At 43.5% G+C, this 25869-nt stretch overlaps 1 protein-coding gene across 2 annotated transcripts; it reads right to left on the bottom strand.

The window, feature by feature from the left end:
• Positions 1 to 5181: 5181 nt before the first annotated feature.
• ARV1 (ARV1 homolog, fatty acid homeostasis modulator) lies at positions 5182 to 25868 on the bottom strand. Of its 2 annotated transcripts, XM_006055548.3 has the most exons (6): positions 25602 to 25863; positions 17235 to 17354; positions 14534 to 14687; positions 9572 to 9796; positions 8410 to 8556; positions 5182 to 5626 (listed from the first exon to the last, which is right to left on the bottom strand). In XM_006055548.3, exons 1-5 carry the CDS (start codon positions 25806 to 25808, stop codon positions 8414 to 8416), a joined length of 849 nt encoding a protein of 282 aa, XP_006055610.2. In that variant the 5' UTR covers positions 25809 to 25863; the 3' UTR covers positions 5182 to 5626; positions 8410 to 8413. The 2 variants fall into 2 exon arrangements, with proteins under 2 accessions (XP_006055610.2, XP_006055611.2); XM_006055549.3 differs by lacking the exon at positions 17235 to 17354 and having other exon boundaries at positions 25602 to 25868.
• Between the last annotated feature and the right edge of the window lies 1 nt (position 25869).

Genomic DNA, 25869 nt, shown 5'->3' with positions numbered 1-25869 from the left:
GGTGGGTGGCTGTCCACCCTTGATTTGGCCCAGTGAGACTGACTCTGATTGAGCGCGGGCTCGGTAGTTGCGGTGCACAGGCTTAGTTGCCCGGCAGGATGTGGAATCTTCCCGGACCAGGGATCAAACCCCTGTCCCGTGCATTGGCAGGCAGACTCCCATCCACTGCACCACCAGGGAAGTTGTCCCTCTGCCTCTGTCTTCTGAGGACATTTGTGATAGCATTTAGGACTCACTTGGGTAACACAAAATGATCTGGTCACCTCAAGATCCTTAATCACATCTGCAAAGAACTTTTTATCCAAATAAGGTAACATTTACAAGTTCCGGGCTTCCCAGGTGGCACGAGTGGTAAAGAACCTGCTTACCAGTGCAGGAGACATAAGAGACTCATGGTCAATCCCTGGGTCAGGAAGGTACCATGAAGGATGGCATGGCAGCCTACTCCAGTATTCTCGCCTGGAGAATCCCACGGACAGAGGAATGTGGTGGTCCATAAGGTCGCAAAGACACGACTGAAGCAGCTTAACATACATATAAGTTCCAGAGACTATCTTTGGCCTTCCTGCCTCGAGAATTGTGAGAGAATAAATTTAAGCCACAAGCTTGCTGCAAGTGTTAACAGCAGCCACAGGAAACTGACACAGATTTTCTGAGCACTCTTGTGTTCCTCCCATTCAGTTATTCATCTGTGTTGCAACAGGACAGCAGCATTTGATCTGCTGGCCAATACCCTGTGCCCACTTCCCTTTCAAAATACCCAGAATGCATTTCCCGGTGGGCTCTTAGAGGCAGCTCCTATGGTTATCACGAGGATTAAGTGAGTTAACGATTATAAAACCCCTGAAATAGTGCCTGGCACAAGATAAATAATAAGTATATAATACTTCTTAAATAGGAATGAATGAATGAATATAATCTTCTTTTGGGTACCGAGGTTCCTGCTTTTGCAGTGTGTTTCCTCTACTGGCTTGTCAGCCAGAGAACATCTTAATTTCATCTTGGGTTACTAACTTTCCCTTCAGAATGAGTCACCAACTTTGTATTGTAAATAAGGTTATGGCTCAGTTCAGTTCAGTTACTCAATCGTGTCCGACTCTTTGTGACCCCATGAACCACAGCACATCAGGCCTCCCTGCCCATCACCAACTGCCGGAGTCCACCCAAACTCATGTCCATTGAGTTGGTGATGCCATCCAACCATCTCATCCTCTGTCCTCCCCTTCTCCTCCTGCCCTCAATCTTTCCCAGCATCAGGGTCTTTTCCAATCAGTCAGCTCTTCCCATCAGGTGGCCAAAGTATTGGAGTTTTAGCTTCAACATCAGTCCTTCCAATGAACACCCAGGACTGATTTCCTTTAGGAAGGACTGGTTGGATCTCCTTGCAGTCCAAGGGACTCTCAAGAGTCTTCTCCAACACCACAGTTCAAAAGCATCAATTCTTCAGTGCTCAGCTTTTTTTATAGTCCGACTCTCACATCCACACAGGACTACTGTAAAAACCATAGCCTTGACTAGATGGACCTTTGTTGACAAAGCAATGTCTCTGCTTTTTAATATGCTGTCTAGGTTGGTCATAACTTTCCTTCCAAGGAGTAAGCTTCTTTTAATTTCATGGCTGAAATCACCATCTGCAGTGATTTTGGAGCCCCCCAAAAATAAAGTCTGCCACTGTTTCCACTGTTTCCCCATCTATTTGCCATGAAGTGATGGGACTGGATGCCATGATCTTAGTTTTCTGAATGTTGAGCTTTAAGCCAACTTTTTCACTCTCCTCTCACTTTCATCAAGAGGCTCTTTAGTTCTTCTTCACTTTCTGCCTTAAGAGTGGTGTCATCTGCATATCTGAAGTTATTGGTATTTCTCCCAGCAATCTTGATTCCAGCTTGTACTTCTTCCAGCCCAGTGTTTCTCATGATGTACTCTGCATATAAGTTAAATAAGCAGGGTGACAATATACAGCCTTGACGTACTCCTTTTCCTATTTGGAACCAGTCTGTTGTTCCATGTCCAGTTCTAAACTGCATACAGGTTTCCAAAGAGGCAGGTCAGGTGATCTGCTATTCCCATCTCTTTCAGAAGTTTCCACAGTTTGCTGTGATCCACACAGTCAAAGGCTTTGGCATAGTCAATAAAACAGAAATAGATGTTTTTCTGGAACTCTCTTGCTTTTTCTATGATCCAGCAGACGTTGGCAATTTATCTCTGGTTCCTCTGCCTTTTCTAAAACCAGCTTGAACATATGGAAGTTCATGGTTCACATATTGCTGAAACCTGGCTTGGAGAATTTTGAGCATTACTTTACTAGCATGTGAGATGAGTGCAATTCTGCGGTAGTTTGAGCATTCTTTGGCATTGCCTTTCTTTGGCGTTGGAATGAAAATGGACCTTTTCCAGTCCTGTGGCCACTGCTGAGTTTTCCAAATTTGCTGGCATATTGAGTGCAGCACTTTCACAGCATCATCTTTAAGGTTAGATGTGTTCGGTATCAGAAAGTAATGACCCAACTCTTAAGGATCACAGCAATTCTGAGGAAAGGATACAATAAAATGCTCATCTTCTTCTACAGCTTCTTCCTTGTAGCCAGAGGACTATTTAATCTGGTCCTAGGCATTTGAGTTCCTTATTTAAAACTCTCTTTTCTCTGTCCCTAACTGTATTTGAAGTACATTACCTTTTTTCTTAGCAAAGAATGACCTGGTTAACCACCCTAGTCCCCACCATTAGATGAGGGGTGGAGACTAATATAGATCCAGGGACCCACCATTAGACTAAAAGTGGAAACTAATATATATACCCAGGAATCCTTCATTAGACTATGTAGCAGAGACCAAGACAGACCCAAGGATCCCCCAGGGATCCTCCACTAGACTACAACTGGAGGCCAAGAGAGACCCAGGGATCTTCTATTAAACTCTAAGTAGAGACTTAGGTTTTAGTCCCAATTGTATCATATGCTTGTGTGACCATGAGCATATCCCTGAACCATTCTAAGCTTCAATTTCTTCATGTAAGACTGATTTCTAAAGTATCTTCCACTTTTCGATTGATGTTTGCCTTGTCTTGTTGTAAACAGCTAAAAACATGCTTTCTTTGGCTCTCATGGACACTATGATGTTTTCTTCCTAATTTAGTTCAAAGGGCTTCAAACACTTTGATAGAAAATCTTTTAACAGAAGACCACTTGTCTATTTTCTTTGTGCCTTATCATCTACATTGTGCTCTCATAAACTGAGTATTTTTTTCTTCTGTGGTACTTGGTGTGTTGAAAACTCGTCATCAACAGGTTGGGTAGACACTGTGACCATAACTGATCCACGATTGTGATTATAAGGTAATTTTCTAGAATGGCTTGGGGGGTGCATATGCTTTTTCAATAAAATTGTGGATATCTGAAAGTAATTTAATTTTATACCTTCAAGAGAATGTTCACATAAATACCTTTTTTGTTGTTGTCAGACCATGTTTCAGTGACTGGGAGAGAGGAATGGCTTGGAAAACAAACATCATTCTAAAGCACCAAGCACCACCCCTGCCTCATCTTCCCAGTATAATTCTAAGTTCTGCCGTCTCAGGAATCATAGGGCAAAATTTAACAACTGTAAAATCTAGGTGGTGAACAGATGTTTTCACTGTACAATTCTTTCAATGTTTTTGTGAAAAAAAGCATAAAGAGAAGATGAATGAATTCCTGGGCTGGGCAGTGGGGCCTAGCCTGGGCACGGGAGATCACTCTCAACATGACCTGGAAGGCAGCCTCTCTGCCTTCTTCCTGGAGACTTGCCATTTCTTTTCTCACTCTGAGTGATGTGATAAATACACTGAACAGAGTCTAAGATCATAGTTGATGAGATAGGTTTCCTTGGCAGTCCCTCCCACCCACCCATTCTGCTGCACTTAGCTACCTACTGCTCATGGACACCTCACCGGCACCCAGGAAAGGGGTTTTGAACACTTGTCTTTAAAACTTAACAAATACCTTTATGGTGATCAAGACAGACTGGGATGTAGACAATATAAATTTATAAATAGATGATGTAGTTTATTTATCTTAGCCAAAGATTTGAAAAGCTATGATCAGTGTATTTTTTAAGTCATTTTCCCCTCATACTTGTTTTTTAAATGATTTTTTCCCCTTTGATTGTGTCTTTGAACCATGTTTTCTCCTCCTCTCCTTAAACTGACAGGCTCCATCTGGTGGTCAACAGTCCTCTCCATTCTATGAGTACTCTGTGATGTTATTCCAGTGGGTTTTGTCCTGTTTTTTTTTTACTTTGCTGAGCTGTGTGTGCTAAGTCGCTTTAGTTGTGTCTGACTCTTTGTGACCCTATGGACTGTAGCCCACTGTCAGGCTCCTCTGTCCATGGAATTCTCCAGGCACGAATACTGGAGTGGGTTGCCATACCCTTCTTTAGATTTTCCCGACCCAGTGATCAAACCTGTCTCCTGCATTGGCAGGCAGGTTCTTTACCCCTAGCGCCACCTGGGAAGCCCGTTTTTTTACTTTGGATTCTTTAGCTTTCTGTACTGGTTTCATCATCCTTGGGATAATTTACAACTCACGAGGCCCTTCATAATCCGAACCGTACACGTCCTCCATGTATCACTTGTGGAACTCCCACAGCTCACACTCTACCCAGTTGGACCATTTGCTTTCAGCCCCAGCCTGTGCCCCTTGGTGCTCTGCCCTCCATGAGTTTGTGTGCATTGTCCTCTCTTCCAGGCTACTGGAAAGCTCTGTCCCTTCCCCTTCCCTTGGAAGACATTTTTGACTTCTGACTGGAACAGGTGTTCCCATCCTGCCCTTCCCGAATAGCCTATACTCACCGCTTGATAAAAAGACAGTTACCTACAGTTACCTCCTCCTATTTCTAAATCCATCACTACTCAGTGTCTAGAGGGCCAGGTGCCACGTCTCTTTTACTGCTGCATTCATACTGTCTGACCTAATAGACTAGGTGCTCAGTATCTGTGGAATGAATAAGTGAAAGAACAAATGAGTGAAGCAGGCAGAGAGAAAAGGAGAGAGGCGGTGTTTATTTATTTAGTAACAGCTCTACTGAGATATAATTCACTCTTGTTAGATGTACAATTCAGTTGTTTTTAGTTATTTATTTCTGAATCAGCTGATTTTAAGAGTAAGTTACAGGGGAATATTCTGAATTAAAAATTCACAAAAGCTCAGTTTACTGTGACTTTATTAAGAAAAAAGTATTTCTCTTGTAAGAATACAAAGTATTATTTTAACCATTAACATTTAAATTAAAAAGATATAAATATGTCAAAGCCATGAACAAAGATCTTTTCTTCTGTGTGACTCATGAACTCATGTTCCTTCAGTTCCAGCGCTTACCTGAACCGTCCATAATGTATAATCTTCACTCGTTGCATACATTAGTTCCCACAGCAACATTCCTTGTGTTTGTGTGAGTGTTTCCGTATGTGGTTTAGTTGTTTCGACATGGGTTAGCAGTTCCCAATGCCATAACCGTCGCTTTCTTCTTCAGGAAGTATATCCAAAGCTTTGCTTTGTTTTACACAACAATAATGAGAAGATTGGTTTGTATTTTTACGTCTTCTATTTTACAGATGCAACCAGTCATGCCACAGACAGTAAAAAATGAAACTGTGGATAATAAAAACAGTATTTAGAGTGGCACATTCCGCAAAAAATCAAATCAACAAATACTTATTAGGGCAGGCTCTGTACTACAGGAGACACTGTTACCTCAGGCCTGGTCTGTCCGGGCACCAAACCAGGTTGAGGGAGGTAGACATAAATACACGGCACTTTAATGTAAAGTGTAAACAAGCATAAAACATGAGATAACCTAAAAAGGAAAATGGCTTTCAAACGGCTGCTAAAGACAGGGGACCTTCTCCTCACAGAAATTATACTGGATAGCTCAAAAGGCAGAAGCACAAAAAAAAGTGGGGGCAAGGCCTTCAGCACTGGGACAGTCTCAGGAGCTCTGGGAATGTGACTGAGCGGGGCCCCAGGAGCTCACTGGAAGGAGCAGGTGTGACAGACTCAAAGTCTTGGAAAGTCTTCATTCCACAGAGAGGCAGAGGTGACTGAATCTGGTTAGTGGAGAGGAGTGTGAACTATCTGGCGATGAGGAAAGGATAATGGAGAATGTGGGTAGAAACCTGCCCGCAGAGGAGAAATGAGCACTAACGCTCACAGAAAACTGAAAGGGGGTGCTCAGGAAGGGACCGAAACTCTGGCCAACAGTAAGAAGGGGTGGAGAATCCAAAGAGGCGCCAGAAGTGGCGCTCTGTGAAGATGGACTGAAGGTCGGTGAGGGGGTTGTTACAAACTTTGAAACAGGAGATGATGAGGGTTGAGCTGGGGGCTGAGTGACAAGATGAAAAGCTCAAAGGGGACTTCCCTGGTGGCGCAGTGGATAAGAATCTCTCTATCAACGCAGAGGACACAGGTTCGATCCCTAGTCCAGGAAGATTCCACAGGCTATGGGGCAACTAAGCCTGTGTGCCACTACTTCCGAGCCCAAGTGCTACAACTACTGAAGCCCATGCACCTAGATAGAGCCTGTGCTCAACAAGAGAAGCCGCCGCAGTGAGCGGCTCAAGCTCTGCCACCATGAGAAGGCCCTCCTCGCTGCAATTAGAGAAAGCTGTATGCACTACAGAAGACCCAGGGTAACCAAAAATAAATAAATATTAAAAAAACAAAACAAAACTAAGAACAGCTAAAAAGGCTATTAGGAAGATTCTGTTTTGGTGAGGGCTGGGGATACTGAGTTCAATTTTAGAGGTAACAGCCAGGCTGTCCTGGAATTATCTTGAAGGCAGTGGAAGGGCATGAGTGACCTGGCAGAGAGGGGAGACTGGAGGTATCGGGTCTGGAAAGATGCGGAAGCGACCTGCCCTAGATGGGTCAAGCCATGCTGCTGCCAAAGCCAAGTGTCTGTACAGCAGGTGAGAAAAGTGGAGGGCTGAGGCAAGACATGGGAGACAGACAGGGGTAGGGAAAAGGAAGGTCGGATGCCAGGAGGGGCACAGGCGGCCTGTCTGGGAAGGCAGCAGCTTCTGGAGCAGAGCAGTGAGCAGGGCCCTAGCAGAGCTGGGGGCTGGCTGCCTTCTGTTATCAGAGCACTGACTCGGGAAACTGGGGAGAAAGTGTGTTTTACAAAGAGGAGAGGCAGTGGAGAAATGGGCTCAGAGCAGCCTGTCTAAAGTAAAGTGCTGCACACGTCTGCTGGCAGAGGGGAAAGAGTCACTGTGGAGAAGAGAGGGTGAGGAAGGAGCAGTGTCTTTGAGGACCTGGAGAGGAAGAGGGTGAGCTGAGAGTGGAGGGTGGGAGGGCTGCTGAGGAGAGGCAGAGAAGGCTCAGAGCTGCGCCTGTGGGATGAGGGGGGTGCCCAAGAGCTGCTTCAGCTTACTCTGCCTGCTCCCTCCCTTCCTTACCACCTGCCACTCCTTTACGTCTACCCCATGAGCCACCCCAACACAGGCTGTGGGGGGCTGGTGGTGGTCCAGAGGCTGACAGTGACCAGAGGCAGGAGGATACCTTCAGGCTGTACTCAGCTCTGGAGAGAAAGACAAGCTGAGCACAGTGCCGGAACAGGAGGGACGGAAGGAAGAAAGAGGGCAGATGACCAAGCAAGTGCTGAAGGGAAAAGGAAACTTGGGAAGTCTGTGGTAAGTTTCCATTCTCAGCAAAGTGAGAGCAGACACGGGGTTAAGTAAGGCGGGGAAGATTTCAGAACAACTGCTCCAAGGCCACTGTGTGTGTGGTGGGGGCGGAGGGAGGGAAAGGGGTCCGTAAAGGTGACCTTAAGACAGAGGAGCACACCCAGCCGCGCTCTGTGCAGACGCAGGGGCGACCTGCCAAGCTTAGCAGAGAAAAGAGCTGATGGACTCACCCCAAGAGCTCTAATGAGGACGCTGATAGAAGGGCAGGGAACCGGCTGTTTCAAGGGACTAATGGAGGATGATGCAAGCTGCCTATAGGTTCCAGGCCCAGTTAAGAGAGAGGCAAATGGGACAAAGGTAAAGGAAAGTAAGAGGTTTGGGGGAGAGAGGTAAAAAAGGCAGCAGAAGGCAGTGGTGGTGGGAGGGAGGGAGCAGAATGGTTGGAAAGGGTGGGAGACAGCTGTCAGCGGGACAGACTTCAGCGTCTGAGGTTTTGGTGGGAGTGAGCTGGAAGGGAGGTGTTAGAGAGCTCTGAGAACAGGGACCCGGAAACAAAAACATAGCTGCTGATGTCACTGAGGGTGACAAGAGAACTAGAGTGCAGAACCCTAGCGTCCCCCAGGGAGACAGAGGTGACCTCGAGGTACCCAGGTGCTAGGGTGGGGACAGGGGGTTACTTGTTCTGCAATGACATCTGTCTAGTTTGAGGACACCTGTCTGGCTGCAAGAACACTGAGAGATGCTCTGTACCTCTTCAAAAGTCTTGAGATTTATAGATGGCACAGTCACTTCCGACTGCCCACTCCATCCTCTGGAAGAAACACACCATGGTGCTCTCCACCAGTAAGCCACTCAAGATGGCCAAGAAGGCGAGCTTGCGGTTGATGTTTAGGGTCACTGAAAAAGAAAAGGCAACTGATAAGTTCTTAAGAGTTTAAATGAAATTGGCATGTAAATTGTGTGGCAGTGTGAATGGAATGGTTTTGTAAAACTGTTTCTTAGAAAATCTCTATTTGTTCTTATTAATCTATATTGTTACCTTTCCATCTGCAAAGCTTTTGGGAGAACCAAAGCATCTGCTGATAACAAAATACCAAGCTTCTTCTGCTCTCATCAAGACAGAGTCGCATGAATATTAAACAGGAAACTAAAAGCTAGATCTTAAGGTTATAAAGAGAATAGCAGGAAAAAAATGGATACTCTTGGTTTTATAGTTTACAAGATGCTAAGCATTATAAGAAATATCATATTAATACACTCATTTACAATAGCACTCCTCACAATGTATGGGATAAATGACAACACGCAGGGCTGCTTTACCTTTCCTCAGTGTAGTAAGAACTCTCCTGAGTTGTGAGGCAGATACCTGGCATTCTAGCCTGGCTTGACAACTGCCTGGCCATGTAGCTTTGGACAAGTCACTAGGAGCTCATTCATAAAGTGGAGGTAATAATAGTTGCCCTACTGACTCCACAGGACTTGCCTGAACCTGCCAATGCATGAGACACAGGTTCGATCCCTGGATCAGGCAGATCCCTGGAGAAGGAAATGGCAACCCACTCCAGTATTCTTGCCTGGGAAATCCCAAGGACAGAGGAGCCTGGTGGGCTACAGTCCATGGGGTTGCAAGAGCTGGATATGACTGAGTGACTGAACAACAATAGCTGACCCCCCAGGATGGATGCAATGCATAAGGGAGCAGTCTGAAAACTAAAAAGTACCATGTGATTAAACTGAACTAATACTGAATATGTGCCATGGATAAGGTACTATGAAAACGTTAGGCATTGTTATTATTCTACAAAGAGTTCCAGTGTTTAATAGGTTATATAAAAACTGGACTCTAGAAACAAGGCTTTATAGATTGTCTATGGGTTGAAAGCTGAGAAAACAGAGTAAGATGTAAACATACCTCTGATTGCCTGAAAGTTTGACGTAAGAACAAACACTTTAATGAGTCTGAGGCACAGGGGTGTGTAATCATGTTCCCAAATCACAGCTGGGATCAGCAAGAGTTTTCCGTAGCTAGATAACAATAATGCCTTCAGCAGCAAAGTGGAGTTGAGTTTTTCTTTCGCTCTTATGGGTCGTTCTACCCACAGGAAAGCGAAAATGCCAATAAAATAGGCAGTCTGTTCTAAGGAAGAAATGGAAAATAAAGATACAAATGTCTCGATCCAAACCAGAGCCCCCTAAAAACAAATAAACCACAATTCCAAAATACAGCCTATCAGCTGATGACAAAAGAAATGATTTATCAAGATCAAATTTTCTGGACTTCCCTGGTGGTACGGTGGATAAAAATCCACCTGGCAAGGCAGGGGACATGGCTTTGATCGCTTGTCTGGGAAGATCCCACCTAGCATGGATCAGCTAAGCCTGCGTGTGATGACTACCGAGGCTGGACACCTAGAGCTTGTGCCCCACAACAAGACAAGCCACAGCAATAGGAAGCCCACGTGCAGCAATGAAGAGCGGCCCTCGCTTGCCGCAGCTAGAGACAGCCCGACAAGTACAGCAACAGAGACCCAGTGCAACCAAATAATAAATACTACTATTAATAATAATGGCTTCCCCGGTGGCTTACTGGTAACGAATCTGCCTGCCAATGCAGCAGACATGCGTCTGATCCCTGGTACAGGAAGATCCCGCATGCCGCGGAGCAACTAAGGCCAGGTGCCACAGCTACTGAGCCCACATGCTGCAACTGCTGGAGCCCTTGTGCCCTAGAGCACACGCTCAGGAACAAGGGCAGCCACTGCAACGAGACGCCCACACCGCAACCACAGAGCAGACCCCGGTCGCTGCAACTAAAGAAAAGCCTGTGCAGCAGTGAGGGCCCAGCACAGCCAAAAATTAATTAATTAAATTAAAAAAAAAGTCATTAAAAAAATTAATAATAAAAAAAGAAAATTTTCTTTCTTTCTCATTATTATTTTTTAAATAACCCCTGTCTTTTGTGTCAAATCCTGCTGGTATCATTTCCAAAACATTTTGATAATTCTTTCATGAAGTATTTCGCTCTCTGGAGAAAAAGAAATTCTGGAAGAATTGTAATCATCAACTTTCCGAAGTTCCTTTCAGGAAATCAGGTTGTTTAAGCATTTTTACTCCTAGAGATCTCCACAGAGAAAACAGACAGGAGAATGGAAGCTTTTACATCTTGAAGATGGGACACAGCCTAGGAATTACATATGAAGATGTTTTTTGTTGTTGATTTACCTACTCTTTATGAAGTGCCTCTTAGCCATAAGACCTTGAATAGTCTGTTACCTAAATTAAAAACATTCCGTATTCATCTTAACAAACTTTTTGAGTGTAATTCCATATCCTTCCAGAAAGTATGAAGAGACAGAGTCCAGACTAGAAGAAGCAATAGTTTCCCTGGTATCCCACAGTCAGAACAGAGTGCAATCTGTTCTGTCCCCAATTAGGAATTTAACAATATCTTTTAACTGCATTATTTTATGAAGATTGTTATTAATAAGATTGTTAGTGCTCTGACTACCCAGCTGCATACATTTTGATTGGTCTGTCCCTAATTCTATTTTCTCCTATGCTGTTGTTCAGTCGCTCAGTCATGTCCGATTCTTTGCAACCCCATGGACTGCAGCACGCCAGGCTTCCCTGTTCTTCACCATCTCCCAGAACTTGCTCAAACTCATGTCCATTGAGTTGGTGATGCCATCTAACCATCTCATCCTCTGTTGTCCCCTTCTCCTCCTGCCTTCAGTCTTTCCCAGCATCAGGGTCTTTTCCAGAATCAACTCTTTGCACCAGGTGTCCAAAGTATTGGAGCTTCAGCTTCAGCATCAGTCCCTCCAATGAATATTCAGGATTGATTTCCTTTAGGGCTGATTGGTTTGATCTCCTTGCAGTCCAGGAGACTCTCAAAAGTCTTCTCCAACACTACAGTTCAAAAGTATCAAAGTGGACAAAACATGGTCCACTGGAAAAGGAAATGGCAAGCCACTTCAGCATTCTTGCCTTGAGAACCCCATGAACATATTATGAAAAGGCAAAAAGATTTTCTCCTATAAGCTGTGTTATTTAGGTTTATACAGGATCATGTTTTTTTTCCTGGAACACATGTATTGTATCATAGGAGAAATAACTGCATTCCTTCTAAAATGTTCTATAACTGAATCTAGCCAAAATAACAAAGGTCTGTCTAGTCAGGGCTATGGTTTTTCCTGTGGTCATGTATGGATGTGAGAGTTGGACTGTGAAGAAAGCTGAGCGCCGAAGAATTGATGCTTTTGAACTGTGGTGTTGAAGACTCTTCAGAGTCCCTGGGACTGCAAGGAGATCCAACCAGTCCATTCTGAAGGAGATCAGCCCTGGGATTTCTTGGGAAGGAATGATGCTAAAGCTGAAACTCCAGTACTTTGGCCACCTCATGCGAAGAGTTGACTCATTGGAAAAGACTCTGATGCTGGGAGGGATTGGGGGCAGGAGGAAAAGGGGATGACAGAGGATGAGATGGCTGGATGGCATCACTGACTCGATGGACGTGAGTCTGAGTGAACTCTGGGAGTTGGTGATGGACAGGGAGGCCTGGCGTGCTGCGATTCATGGGGTCGCAAAGAGTCGGACACGACTGAGCGACTGAACTGAACTGAGCCAAAATAAAGAGGTTCCAAATATAGGTAATTAGGATCCATAGTCCATAATTAGGATTCATATGGGTCAATTAGGATCCATAATTAGGATCGCAACTCGGTGGGACCTTCCTGATTGTTTGCTTCCCCAGTAGCTCAGTTGGTAAAGAATCTGCCTGCAATGCGGGAGACCTGGATTCAATCCCTGGGTTGGGAGATCCTCTGAAGAAGGAAAAGGCTACCCACTGCCGTATTCTGGCCTGGAGAATTTCAAGGACTGTATCACCCATGGGATCACAAAGAGCTGGACATGACTGAGCGACTTTCACTTTCAGGATCCATAAACGTAATTTAGGATGGTTAGCCCCCATGGAATTTGGTATAGTCTTCAGGGAAAACACACCATCTCCCTTCAAAACGACTGAAGGGCTCATCCACTGCAAGGATCTGTTCAAACAGGCAGATTATATATCCTGGGTTTTTAACTGATAATAATGAAAATAATCAAAATACACAACTTCCTCACAAGAACCATCTAATAACAATGGTGGGTGGTCTCCTGTCACTGGAGACACAGTCTTGCAGGAATCAAGAGAGAAGGGTTTCCTGCACTGGAGGGAATGGCAGACTGCATCACGCCTTTCTAGCTTAGAACTTGGGAGACTGAGGAAGCTGCACCCGCTTTGGGCTCCACACAGTCTTTCACAGGCAGGTATTAGGGAGCCCTAGCCCTTAGAGCTTTCACACATCAGATGGGTTCAGGAGGAGCAGCAGTGGAGAAAGAACTGCAGCGGGGAAAACAAGAGACGGGGCACCAGGAGACCTTCCCTGGCTCTGCACTGACGCTAACCTGCTGGGGGAACTTCAGGGAGACCACTGGCCCTTCCTGTTTTTGTTCTTTGACAACTGCAGATAGGGAAGGCAACCCAACCCACCGACCAAAGAGGATGGTTGTGAAAACTGAGTTGATGATACTGTAGAAACAGTTTTTAAGTTATAAAATGCTAGATTTGTGTAAGACATTCTTTATAAGCTGTTTTAGGGATCTGCAACCTAACTAGGGATTAGATTAAGACACATATAAATGTAATAGGAGAAAAAATTTCTGTTCAAGTGTCAAAACAGCCACTATAGAGTAAGTGCTACAGAAATTCCAAACTATTTGAAAACAAGCTTGGTTAGTTTGTTGTTTTGTTTTGCTTTTTAATTATAGACATAAAGCAGCTCATCTATAGCAATTCTAAGAGGCTTTGCTTTAAAGCTTAAAATTATATTAGGTTATAGCTCTTGGTTTAGGTGATTTGTTCAAGGAAGTTTTTAACATTATGATGTACATTTGGGAATTCTCAGCAGATAGATGAATTTTAAAGCCACTGGGGACTGGATGAGAGGGCCAAGGGAGTGAGGGCAGCCCGAGAACAAGGGACGAAAGAGGACACAGAGCCCACAAATACGACGCTGCAGTGGTGTGCAGGCCACACTGGTGGTGAAGAATCTGCTAATGCAAGAGGCCCCCTGGAGGAGGGCACGGCAACCCACTCCAGGACTCTTGCCTGGAGAATCCCATGGGCAGGGGAGCCTGGCGGGTCCCAGTCCATAGGGTCACAGAGAGTCAGATGTGATTGAAGCGACTTAGCATGCAGGCATGGAGACTTAATAGTACTAGAATAATATTTCAGTATAAGGAAAAAGATTTTAGAAGTAGAAAGGCATAGAAACCAGTCAGTAATAACATAGTCACAGAAATGAATTCAACCCAATTCTGACCTAAGTCACAAATTTCAAATTCTGTAGAAAAGCAATTTCAGAACTCAAAGAATTCTGGGGAGTAGCCCTTTCCCTGCACATAGTATATGAGTAGGTAATTAGTATAATAATTAGTAACTATTATAATTAGTAATAATAGTAATTAGAATACCCTGAATAATGTCTGGCAGTTATTAATCTGTTTTAATAAAGATGAGATTCAAGTAATCTTCAGATTAGATAATCATAACTTAAACTGAAGAATTTTACCTAAGATACTGTGTCTCAAAATACTTTATGAAACACCTGTATCTGATAAGCATAATTATTTCCATGACCTATGCATGGTAACAAAAGTTAAAAAGCAGGTAATTTAGACAAACTCACCTAGGAGATTAGTGGCAGAGCTGAAATTTAGTCTCAAGTCCTCTAGCTAGCTCCTCTTACCAATGATTAAAACCATGCACCTTAATTTTAAAATCAAAATAGTCGGTCAAATAATAGTAGAAAGCATGGCTTCTTCCTACCTAGAGAAGCAATTGCAAACATTCTATAGAAATCCCACTCCTTAGCGTATCGGATAAAATCGTCAGGATCAATGCTTCGGCTGGAATCTTGAAGCTGCCACCATCTCAGGTATGCTTCGCAAAGCAGACAAAATACGCAGAGTTTTCCGTGCATCTGTCAAAAAGACATTGCCATTCAAGCAGGTAAAGAAACAACTACTTAATATTGACCGGCACAGACAGAGCTAACTTTGATCGGTTCTGAAGAATGTCCGATCTAGTAGCTTTTCGAATTCAGAAACTGCCCAGTTAAATGCAAATTGTATTCAGTATGTAACCACTAGGTTTTAATCAGCGATGTTCAGCAGAAGCATCACATGGAGAGATTTTTCAAAATACAAATGTCTAGGCCCCAGTCCTGATTCAGAATCTGCAGAAGGACACTCCAGGCAGCCTGAGTGTGTGAAACACTCAGGCAGAGGATGAGTGCTAATGTGCACCCCTCCTTAAGAATCACTGCTTTAAATAGCAGTTCACTTCATCCTTTGTTATATTCTCAACATTTGTCTGATACATAGAATCAAGCAAGAATTTATGTGACTCAGGATGGGTGGAAGCAGCAGTAAACACATTTAATCTTAAGATTTCATGACACCTCATAAGAAACTATTAGTCTGAACATGATTTTTAAAAAATTGCCTCTAGGTTGGATGAGTATAAACTAAAATAGTGAAGGACAGCAATTAAAGGTGGCAAATCAGTTGGAAGTTTTAGAGTCTGAAATTTTGGCAAAAACAGAAAATGCTAGGCAACAAAAACTGGCTTTTTTCTATACATTTCTCCTACTCGTTGAAATTTATCTGTGTAAAGAGGGGAAGAGAAAGTGTGTGTGCAAAGTTGATGTTGTCCAGGGATAAGCATGGGTGTGACCCTCTAGGGCTGCCCCATGAGCACACTGCTTCTCCTGGCTGCACTTTGGCATCCACTAGGGAGATTCAGCGGAGAAGGCAATTGCGACCCACTCCGGTACTCTTGCCTGGAGAATCCCAGGGACGGGGGAGCCTGGAAGGCTGCAGTCCATGGGGTCGCTAAGAGTCAGACACGACTGAGCAACTTCACTTTCACTTTTCACTTTCATGCATTGGAGAAGGAAATGGCAACCCACTCCAGTGTTCTTGCCTGGAGAATCCCAGGTCCAGGGGAGCCTGATGGGCTGCCATCTATGGGGTCGCACAGAGTCGGACACAACTGAAGTGACTTAGCAGAGCAGCAGGGAGATTCAAGGAATACTCATGCCTGGATCCCATTGCCAAAGATTCTGATTTAACTGGTTCTGGGTGAGGCCTTGGCTTAGAATAATTAACTTGTGCCCCCACCCACTCCCCCAGGTGTTTCTAATGTATAGGCAAGTCTGAGACTTCAATTATATTACAAAACAGCCTGGGTTATTTAACTTGGGGGAAGGAGGACAGGCGAAGAAGGCAATGGCACCCCACTCCAGTACTCTTGCCTGTAAAATCCCATGGACGGAGGAGCCTGGTGGGCTGCAGTCCATGGGGTCGCTGAGGGTCGGACACGACTGAGCGACTTCACTTTCACTTCACTTTCATGCACTGGAGAAGGAAATGGCAACCCACTCCAGTGTTTTTGCCTGGAGAATCCCAGGGACGGTGAAGCCTGGTGGACTGTCGTCTATGGGGTCATACAGAGTCGGACACGACTGAAGTGACTTAGCAGCAGCAGCAAGGAGGACAGGGATAATAAATTGCACTGTTACTGTCCCTGTTAGCCCAAAATTAGGGTTGCCAGATTTGGCAAATAAAAATGCAGGACATCCAGTTAAATATGCACTTCAGATAAACCACAAATACTTTTTTCATGTATGTATGTTCCGTGCAATATTTAGAACATATGCTAAAAAATTAGTTTATCTGACTTCCAAGTTTAATTAAGTGTCCTGTATTTTATCTGTCAATCCTAGCCAAACTATTAAGAGTATTCAAGTCAATTCATTAAATTGTACATTTGAAAAAAAAAAAAATTCAACTGTATCTATTAGGACTTTTCTGAGTTTTCATCTCATATATTCCCTCAACAGGCTTCTCTGGTGGCTCAGTGGTCAAGAATCCACCTGCAATGCAGGAGATGTGGGTTGGATGCCTGGGTCAAGAAGATGACCTGGAAAAGGAAATGGCAACCCACTCCAGTACTCTTGCCTGGGAAATGCCATGGGCAGAGGAGCTTGGTGGGCTACAGTCCCTGGGGTCACAAAAAGTCAGACACAACTTAGCAACTAAACCAATCAGCCATTCCCTTAATAGCAGAGTATACCATGCAATGTTACATTTAAAAAACATTTTTCTTTTAATGTTTGCTTAGTTTTAGGGATAATTCTCTCCCTACCAGGTTATGTTTAATTTTATTCTGTTCAAAATTATTGACATCTGTTTCAAAAGGTAACCTACTAAAAAGGCAATCCAGATGATGGTTTGTCAACTTCCTGCCAGTGACCGTGTTCTTAAATACACACTAGACATTGCACACCTTTTTAAAAAGCAATGCCTGCTACTTCCAGAAATTTCCAGACATTGTCTATGAAAGACTCACTCTTGTTAGAATTTCTTTTTTTAAATAATGTTCTTTAATTCTGTTCAAAAGTATTATTATTTCAAAATGCAAAATCATCAAGCAAAATTAGAAAAAAAAAATTATCACAACTTACGTTTATTTTGGTATTGAAAAGAATATGCCTGTAGGCCTGGGCTTTGCATAAAATAGCATTAATCAAGATGATTACAGGATCATACTCGATGTATTTGTCTACAGGTTTCTGGCAGGATTTCTGAAATAATGCAAGACAATATTAGAAAAAATATATTCATACATTCTTAAATCTTAGAGGATTTCAAAGCAGCAGATTCTATTTTGGATTTGTATAGCAATAATGGCACCCCACTCCAGTACTGTTGCCTGGAAAACCCCATGGACGAAAGAGCCTGGTAGGCTGCAGTCCATGGGGTCGCTAAGAGTTGGACATGACTGAGCGATTTCACTTTCACTTTTCACTTTCATGCATTGGAGAAGGAAATGGCAGCCCACTCCAGTGTTCTTGCCTGAAGAATCACAGGGATGGCAGAACTTGGTGGGCTGCTGTCTATGGGGGTCATACAGAGTCGGAAACGACTGAAGCGACTTAGCAGCAAGGTTGTAACAGCATTTATTTAACGATGGCTTCCCAGGTGGCGCTAGTGGTAACAGAACCTGCCTACCAATACAGGAGACGTAGGAGAAGATTCCCCAAGGAGAAGGAAATGGCGCCCCACTCCAGTATTCTTGCCTGGAAAATTCCATGGGTAGAGGAGCCTGGCAGGCTCCAGTCCATGGTGTCGCAAAGAGTCAGACACTACTGAGCAACCCAGCACGAGCATTTATTGAAACTTCCATTCAGATATAAAATGTTCATCTATACAAGCCTTGGTTTCAAATGAGTAAATATAATCTTCTAGGGTAAAAATATTAATCTTTTAACCTCATATGAAAAAGCTAAAAAAGATATTTGATTTAAAGACATTTCAGGCAGGAAAATATTTCAGAAAATGCTACTTTCTGTCTGTAGGAACTGTTAAAAAATAAATAAGTTCAGAATGTACTTTCATTGCCTGTTGACTAGATGGCTCCAACTTTGTGGCTCTTGAAATATGATTTTGAGAAAGGGGTTCAGAAAAGTAACCCTACACCCAGAACTTCTGAGAGCTACAGGCGGGCAGGAATCCTGGGGTGGCACCTACCAAAAAGAGCCTTTTTCTTTTTCTCCATTGAGAAAATGGCAAGAAAATGGTCTTTCTCGGCTACAGTAGACCCTGGAGACCGCTGGCTGTATGTAAGGAACTGGGTTGTGCTGCCTGGTTCTGAGTTGCCCAAATTAAGGCCCTTGGGCCCTCAGTAATTCCTATTAAATGGCTTTTTTTTTTTTTTTCCTTTTGGACAGGTGATTACAATGTTATGAAACCCCAATGCCATTAGAACATACAAAATGCAAGTACAGGAACAAACTCATTAGAATTGCAACATCTGAATCAGTATTAGCTACAAAGTTGCAGGGAAACTAGTCCCTGCATAAACTAATGGCTACAATTAAAAAACAGAACAATTTCGAAACTCTGAGAGGATAAAGTAGAAATACAAGAAATGATGGATATGCAAACATACTAGGAAGACCTTTTGATTACATCAAAGTGCTAGAAGAAAAATGGAGTGCCTTGAAGAACAGTAACCCTGCATTCCCAATGTCATAAAGAGTTAGATTCAATTCCAAGTTTCTCCATTTCACTCACGTCATTACAAGAAGTGTGTGTATGTCTAGTCATCAGGTGAACCAATGGAGGGAGATGTGCTATTATCCTGAATTTGCTGCTACTGCTGCTAAGTCACTTCAGTTGTGTCCGATTCTGTGTGACCCCATGGATGGCAGCCCACCAGGCTCCCCCATCCCTGGGATTCTCCAGGCAAGAACACTGGAGTGGGTTGCCATTTCCTTCTCCAATGCATGAAAGTGAAAAGTGAAAGCGAAGTCGCTCAGTCATGTCTGACTCTTAGCGACCCCATGGACTGCAGCCTACTAGACTCCTCCGTCCATGGGATTTTCCAGGCAAGAGTACCGGAGTGGGGTGCCATTGCCTTCTCTGTACCCTGAATTTAAATCCACTTAAATGAGTGCTGAAGAATTGATGCTTTTGAACTGTGGTGTTGGAGAAGACTCTTGAGAGTCCCTTGGACTGCAAGGAGATCCAACCAGTCCATCCTAAAGGAGATCAGCCCTGGGTGTTCTTTGGAAGGAATGATGCTAAAGCTGAAACTCCAGTACTTTGGCCACCTCATGCAAAGAGTTGACTCATTGGAAAAGACTGTGATGCTGGGAGGGATTAGGGGCAGGAGGAGAAGGGGACGACAGAGGATGAGATGGCTGGATGGCATCACTGACTCGATGGACATGAGTCTGAGTGAACTCTGGGAGATGGTGATGGACAGGGAGGCCTGGCGTGCTGCGATTCATGGGGTCGCAAAGAGTCGGACATGACTGAGTGACTGAACTGAACTGAATTGAATACATCTGAGGTGTAACAGGTTAGGTTTTTTAGCTGAGCAAAGAGAAAGCCAGTGTCTAAACAGTAGCCACAGAATCAGAAATTATATATACACAACAGAGCAGTTTTCTGGATCTTCTCCCTGTGCTACTCACGTGGAGAATACTTCCTGTCTTTAAATAAATAAGAATGGAAGGCCAGAGATGCTACTTCATTTTAAGATGAAGAAACCAGAGACTGGTCAGGGATCTTCTCTCTGTCCTTTAAAAATTCTTTGAAAGCCACTCCGGACAGCATGAAAAGTCTAAGATGGGATTTGGACATATTTCAGAAGGAGGGAGGCAGAAGCCAGCAGCAGGAGACAGGGCAGCGCAGCTATTCCTTTTGCAATCACTTACCTGACACATGTGTCTGGAATGACTACTACACTCAGAGCAACAGCCTCTCTTTACTTGGCCATTTCTATGGACCAGGCATATCCACAGTGCTGGATACCTACCCTGAGACATAAGCTCTAATCTCAAGGACCTTACAGTTTAGAAAGTGAAAGTGAAAGCCGCCCAGCCGACCAACTCTATGAGATTCCATGGACTACAGCCCACCAGGCTCCTCTGTCCACGGAATTCTCCAGGCAAGAACACTGAAGTGGGTCTCCATCTCCTTCTCTAGGGGATCTTCCTAACCTAGGGACTGAACCCAGGTCTCCCACACTGCAGGCAGATTCTTTACCCTTTGAGCTACCCAGGAAGCACTGCCCTGGTGGCTCAGACAGTTTAGAAGGGGAAGGGAAATAAACATGCTACTAAAAGTGCTACAATGGAATAAGCACAGGGTGACATAAACCGAACAGAAGAGGCAGCTCCTGGTGTCACGTGACATGCTATGTGCTGTGCTCAGCTTCCCTTCCCAGCGTGCTGAGGATTTTAGAAACACTGAGAGTTCATTAAAGTCTGCTGTTCCCTCCCTATCAGTTTAGGCTGAATTTTTACCTTGTTCTGCCTCTATTATTTGCTTTTCATTTGAGTGCTTCCTTCACCTTGAATGTAATGAGTAAAACCACACACACACACACACACCCCCGCCCCCACAAATATAGTAAAGCATCCTGTGGCGAAATAGCTAAATTGAGTAAATAAGGTTTCTTATTTCTGGAAGAAAAGCTATGACCAACCTAGACAGCATATTAAAAAGCAGAGACATTACTTTGCCGACGATTGTCCATCTAGTCAAAGGTATGGTTTTTCCAGTAGTCGTGTATGGATGTGAGAGTTGGACTATAAAGAAAGCTTGAGCACTGAAAAATTGATGCTTTTGAACTGTGGTGTTGGAGAAGACTCCAAGGAGATCCAACCAATCCATCCTAAAGGAAATCAGTCCTGAATATTCATTGGAAGGACTAATAATGAAACTGAAACTCTGGTCCTTTGGCCATCTGATGTGAAGAACTGACTCACTGGAAAAGACCCTGATGCTGGGAAAGATTGAAGGCAGGAGGAGAAGGGGACGACAGAGGATGAGATGGTTGGATGGCATCACCGACTCAATGGACATGAGTTTGGGTAAACTCTGGGAGTTGGTGAAGGACAGGGAAGCCTGGCGTGCTGCAGTCCATGGGGTTGCAAAGAGTTGGACACGACTGAGTGATTGAAATGAACTGAATGATTCTGGCAAAACTGCTCCATTCTATATAATTTACTATTAATAGTCAAGTATCCTGAAAGAGAAGTTTGTCCTCCAAGAAATCCCTACAGGACAGGGACCATGAACACCCAGGAAACTCAAATACTGCTTCCACCAGCTCAGTCTTAACATGGATATGACTTAGTTTCTGCTGCTATGTTCTCTAATTCTACAATGCATCACATCAAAGGGAAGGGAGATTAGAATAAAAAATACTGTGAGGAGATCAAGTTGAGTATACTGCTTGCTGACTCCAAATACAGCAGAGAAGAGACCAAAGTACATATAAGTTGCTGACTGTAACCACCTAGAAACTTGATACTTTTCCCACAACAAACAGCGTTATGTCAGACTTCTCTGGCGGCAGAGTGGATGAGAATCTGCCTGTCAATGCAGGGGACACAGGTTCAATCCCTGGTCTGGGAAGATTCCACATGCTTCAGGGCAACTGAGCCTGCACACCCGAACTACTGAAGCCCAATCGCCCAAGAGCCTGTGCTCCACAAGAAGAGAAGCCGCCGCTATGAGAAGTCCGCTCACTGTAATGAATAGCCCCCATTCACCGCAAATAAGCCCTCATGCAGCAATGAAGATCAAGCGCAGCCACAAATAAGTAAAGAATAATTATTTTTTAAAAAATCTGTAGCTTCATCATATATAAAAAACAACATGATATCTAAAACTCTTTTACTTTTAATCACAGGACTTTTGGACAGCCTTTAAAAAATTATTTTATGGTTTAATTTTCAGAGTCTGGCACCAAATGAATGATTTTTCTGAGTAATGGAATTATGCATATTACTAAGCATTAGTATAATATAAACAAGGTTAGTACAAACTCCATCTCATTATAGAATGATTGTGTACAATAATTCAAAATGTATAGTCCCACCATTCAATATTCCAAATATTACTCTAAAATCTGTCTCCTGGGTGAGAAGGTGTAATGCTGGGAGTCTGGGGGTGGAGGGAAGTGGGTGATAGTATAGCTGTTGACCTAAATAGCTATCCAGTAATTATCTTTACATAAATAAAGGTATAGAGAAACCAGCGTCTGATGGTTTGAGAGGGATTTTGTTGTTGTTAGCCTAATGCCAGTAATTAAAAAAATATATAAATTATTTTATACTAATAATGATTGCTAACTAAAATGCATAGGCATTTACTAGCTTTTCTTTGGACAAACAATATTCATAGTTATGTGACTGTCATCTTTCAGATGGGCTATTTAATTGGACTAGCCCAAAGTCATTAAGTTCAGACCACATATAACTTACTGTTCTCTCCCTCAGACCAGGATGGCTAAGGATATGATCATCTAAAAAGCTAGAAATGGTTCATTCATTCAACAAATACTTATTTAATAACCATGTATCAGACACTGTCCTGGGTGATCCAATCACATTAATGAATAAAATGTACACAATCTCTGTCCTTGTGTAGCTTACATTCCAGTGGAAGGAGACAGACAATAAATAATAAGGTCAATTACAGACAATATTAGAAGACGATAGGTACTATGGAGAAAGATAAAGCAGGGAAAGGTGATAAAGTTTACCAGACTTGAAAGGGAGATCATCATTTTTAATAGGGTGGTTAGAGTAAGCCTCTGTGATAAGATATTTGAGAAAAGTCCTTGAGGAGGTGTGGGAATTAGCCATGCAGCATGTGAGAGAAGAGTGCTCCAGGCAGAGTGCAAAGTCTCTGGGCAAGGAACTCTCCTGGTTTACTAAATATGAGGCAGCCAATGGGAGTGCAGGACAAAAAGGGGGCCTTAAAACCAGTGCAAGGATTTTGGCCTTAACTCTGAGTGAGATGAAAGTCACTGGACAGTTTGATCAAAGGAATAACAGAATCTAACTTAATTTTAAAAGGATCAGTCTGGCTGCCATGTCATGAGGTGCAAAGAGACATAGGGAGGCCACCTGGGAATTGTGACAATAACCCAGATGAGACACAGTGGCATGTGGACCACATTTGTAGCTGTAGAGGTGATGAGAAGTAGACGATTCTGAACGTAATTTGAAGATAGAGTTAACAGGACTTGCTGAGCAACTGAATAAGGAACGTGAAAGAGAAGAATCATGGGTGACTATAAGATTTTTTGGCCTTAGGAATGAAAATGATAGAATTGCCATTAACTGTTTGAAAGTTTGAGATGATTGCTGCTGCTGCTGCTGCTAAGTCGCGTCAGTCGTGTCTGACTCTGTGCGACCCCATAGACGGCAGCCCACCAGGCTTCCCCGTCCCTGGGATTCTCCAGGCAAGAACACTGGAGTGGGTTGCCATTTCCTTCTCCAATGCATGAAAGTGAAAACTGAAAGTGAAGTCGCTCAGTCATGTCTGACTCTTAGCGACCCCATGGACTGTAGCCTACCAGGCTCCTCTGTCCATGGGACTTCCCAGGCAAGAGTACTGGAGTGGGGTGCCAATGCCTTCCCCTTGATTAGTTACGTCCAAATGGAGAAGTCAAGTAAGTAGCTGGATATTTGAGTCTGGAGTTCAAGGGAGTTAAGGCTGAAGGTATAAATTTGGGAATTTTCTACATTTAGATGGTATCTAAAGCCATGAGCAAGAAAGAATTCTTCAAAGGAGAGTATATAGACAGAAACAAGAACCAAGCATCAGGGTACTCCACGGTTAAGAGATAGGAAGGGAGGTGAGGCAGAATCAGAAAGGAGATTGAGAGAAAAAAGCCAGCAAGATTAAGAAGAAATCTAGAGAGTATGGTGTCCTGGCAAGTGATCATAGCATTTATGGGGAGGAGGAAGCAAGGGGGGCACATGCTGCTGACAGTTAACTGGGAATGACTTCCATCAAAGTGGAAGTCAATGATGATCTTAACAAGGTCAGTTTCTAGTGGAGGGCAGGGGTGAGCCTGGAGTGGAGAAGAAAGCCTGTCTCAAGTAGATTCAAGAGAAAGTAGGAGAGGAAATAAAGAGAACAAGTGAAAACATCTTTTAAAGAATTTTTGCTGTCAAACGGAGAAGAAAGAACAGGAGCTAAAGAAGGAAGTGGGGTCAAGATTTTTTTTCTTTTTTTTTTTATGGAAGAAATGATAGTACTTATGTTAATGAAATGATCAGCAGAGAGCAGAAGAGTACTGTTATAGGGGTGTCCTGAAGTAAATGGAAGAGGGTGGTGCATGAGTGGAGGCATTGGCCTTGGACATGTTTATGAATAGTTCATTCTTAGTAACAGAAGGGAAGATTGAGCAGATGCATTTCGAACACTAGTACTGGGTTTATGTGGTTGCATAGTTTGTGGAAGTTCTCTTGGCGAAGCAGGAGAGGATATATGTGAAACTTGAGGAGAGACAGGGTATTGTTCAAAGGAGTGGGAACATGAATGGACTAGTGAAGTGTTCCATGATGGACAGATGGTATCAAGGCATACCTGAGGTTAGTGGTCATGAATTTAAGGTGTTTTCTCCCCAGCAAAGCTCAGTAGCAAGGGTGTAGGGTCAGATCAGGAAATATGTTTCAATTTTGCCAAATGAGAGAAACAATTTCAAAGAACAGGAAATTGAGAGTGCAGGCACAAGAATGATTATTAATATGATGGTTGACAAGAAACAGGTGCACCTTCACACTGTTGACTCCCTTGCAAATTACTCTTGCCATGTTTTTGAAATGAGAATTATTAAAAAGTCATCAGGAGATCAGAAAGGGGACAAAAATGTATTGACTGCCTATATTGTGACAGATTCTTCGCCAATGTCCCCCAAAGAACCTCCAATTTTGTGGTTTTTTAAAACATAAAGTTATTCTCTGTAAACAGATTATGGAACACCTCGAAAACAGTATTTTTACTTCCTCGTTTTTGGTTTTTATATCATCAACGTCCAGCATAGTGCTTCGTACATAATAATGTATGTTCATGAAACCTGAAAAAATAATCTAGGAGAATTTACTGTAGGTTATGAAGTGTTAAGACGGTAACATTTGTCTAATCAAAGGGAGAATAAGAATGAAATAGTTTGACGGGAGCCCAAATGTCAGCCTAATCAGATCTTTAAATTTCTCTGCACAACGCATGCATCCATCTCCGTCCGAGGATTTGTTCGCCTGGGTCAGCAAACACGAGCCGTGTGGGAAAAGTGCTGTAGGCAGCACTTCTCTACCACTACAGGTATTCATGCAAAGGTTCGACTGAGCCGGAACGGAAATGTCAAGCCTCGAACTGAAGTCTGTATTAAAGCACTCTGAAACTCGTTGATTTTTCATCACCCTAAAAAGCTGGCAAAGATTCCACGGTCTCTCACGGTCCCCAAATCTCGCTGCGCCATTTTTTCCCCCAAGGACACCCCACACCTGACAACTCACACAGATTGTTATCTTCAACACGCCGTGGTTATAGTCGCGGTACAACTCCTTGGCCTCTTGGTTGCATTCGATGCACCTGTACTGGCAGGAAGCCGAGGCATCAGTATTCGAAGTCACTGTCACCTCATCCGTCTTCCCCTTTCCCGCTGTAACCCCTTCGGTGTTTCCTTTGCCAGGCCGAAGCCCATTCTGCCCACCAGTGCCCATTTCCACGCAACTGCCAGCCAGAACTTCCGATTCAGTGGCGGGGGAAGACGTCAGACGGCAG

The sequence above is a fragment of the Bubalus bubalis genome, chromosome 4 (genome assembly GCF_019923935.1).
Source record: "Bubalus bubalis isolate 160015118507 breed Murrah chromosome 4, NDDB_SH_1, whole genome shotgun sequence".
NCBI lineage: Eukaryota > Metazoa > Chordata > Mammalia > Artiodactyla > Bovidae > Bubalus > Bubalus bubalis.
Note: the sequence above shows the minus strand (reverse complement) of the source record. Positions and strands in the feature narration are given on the sequence as shown.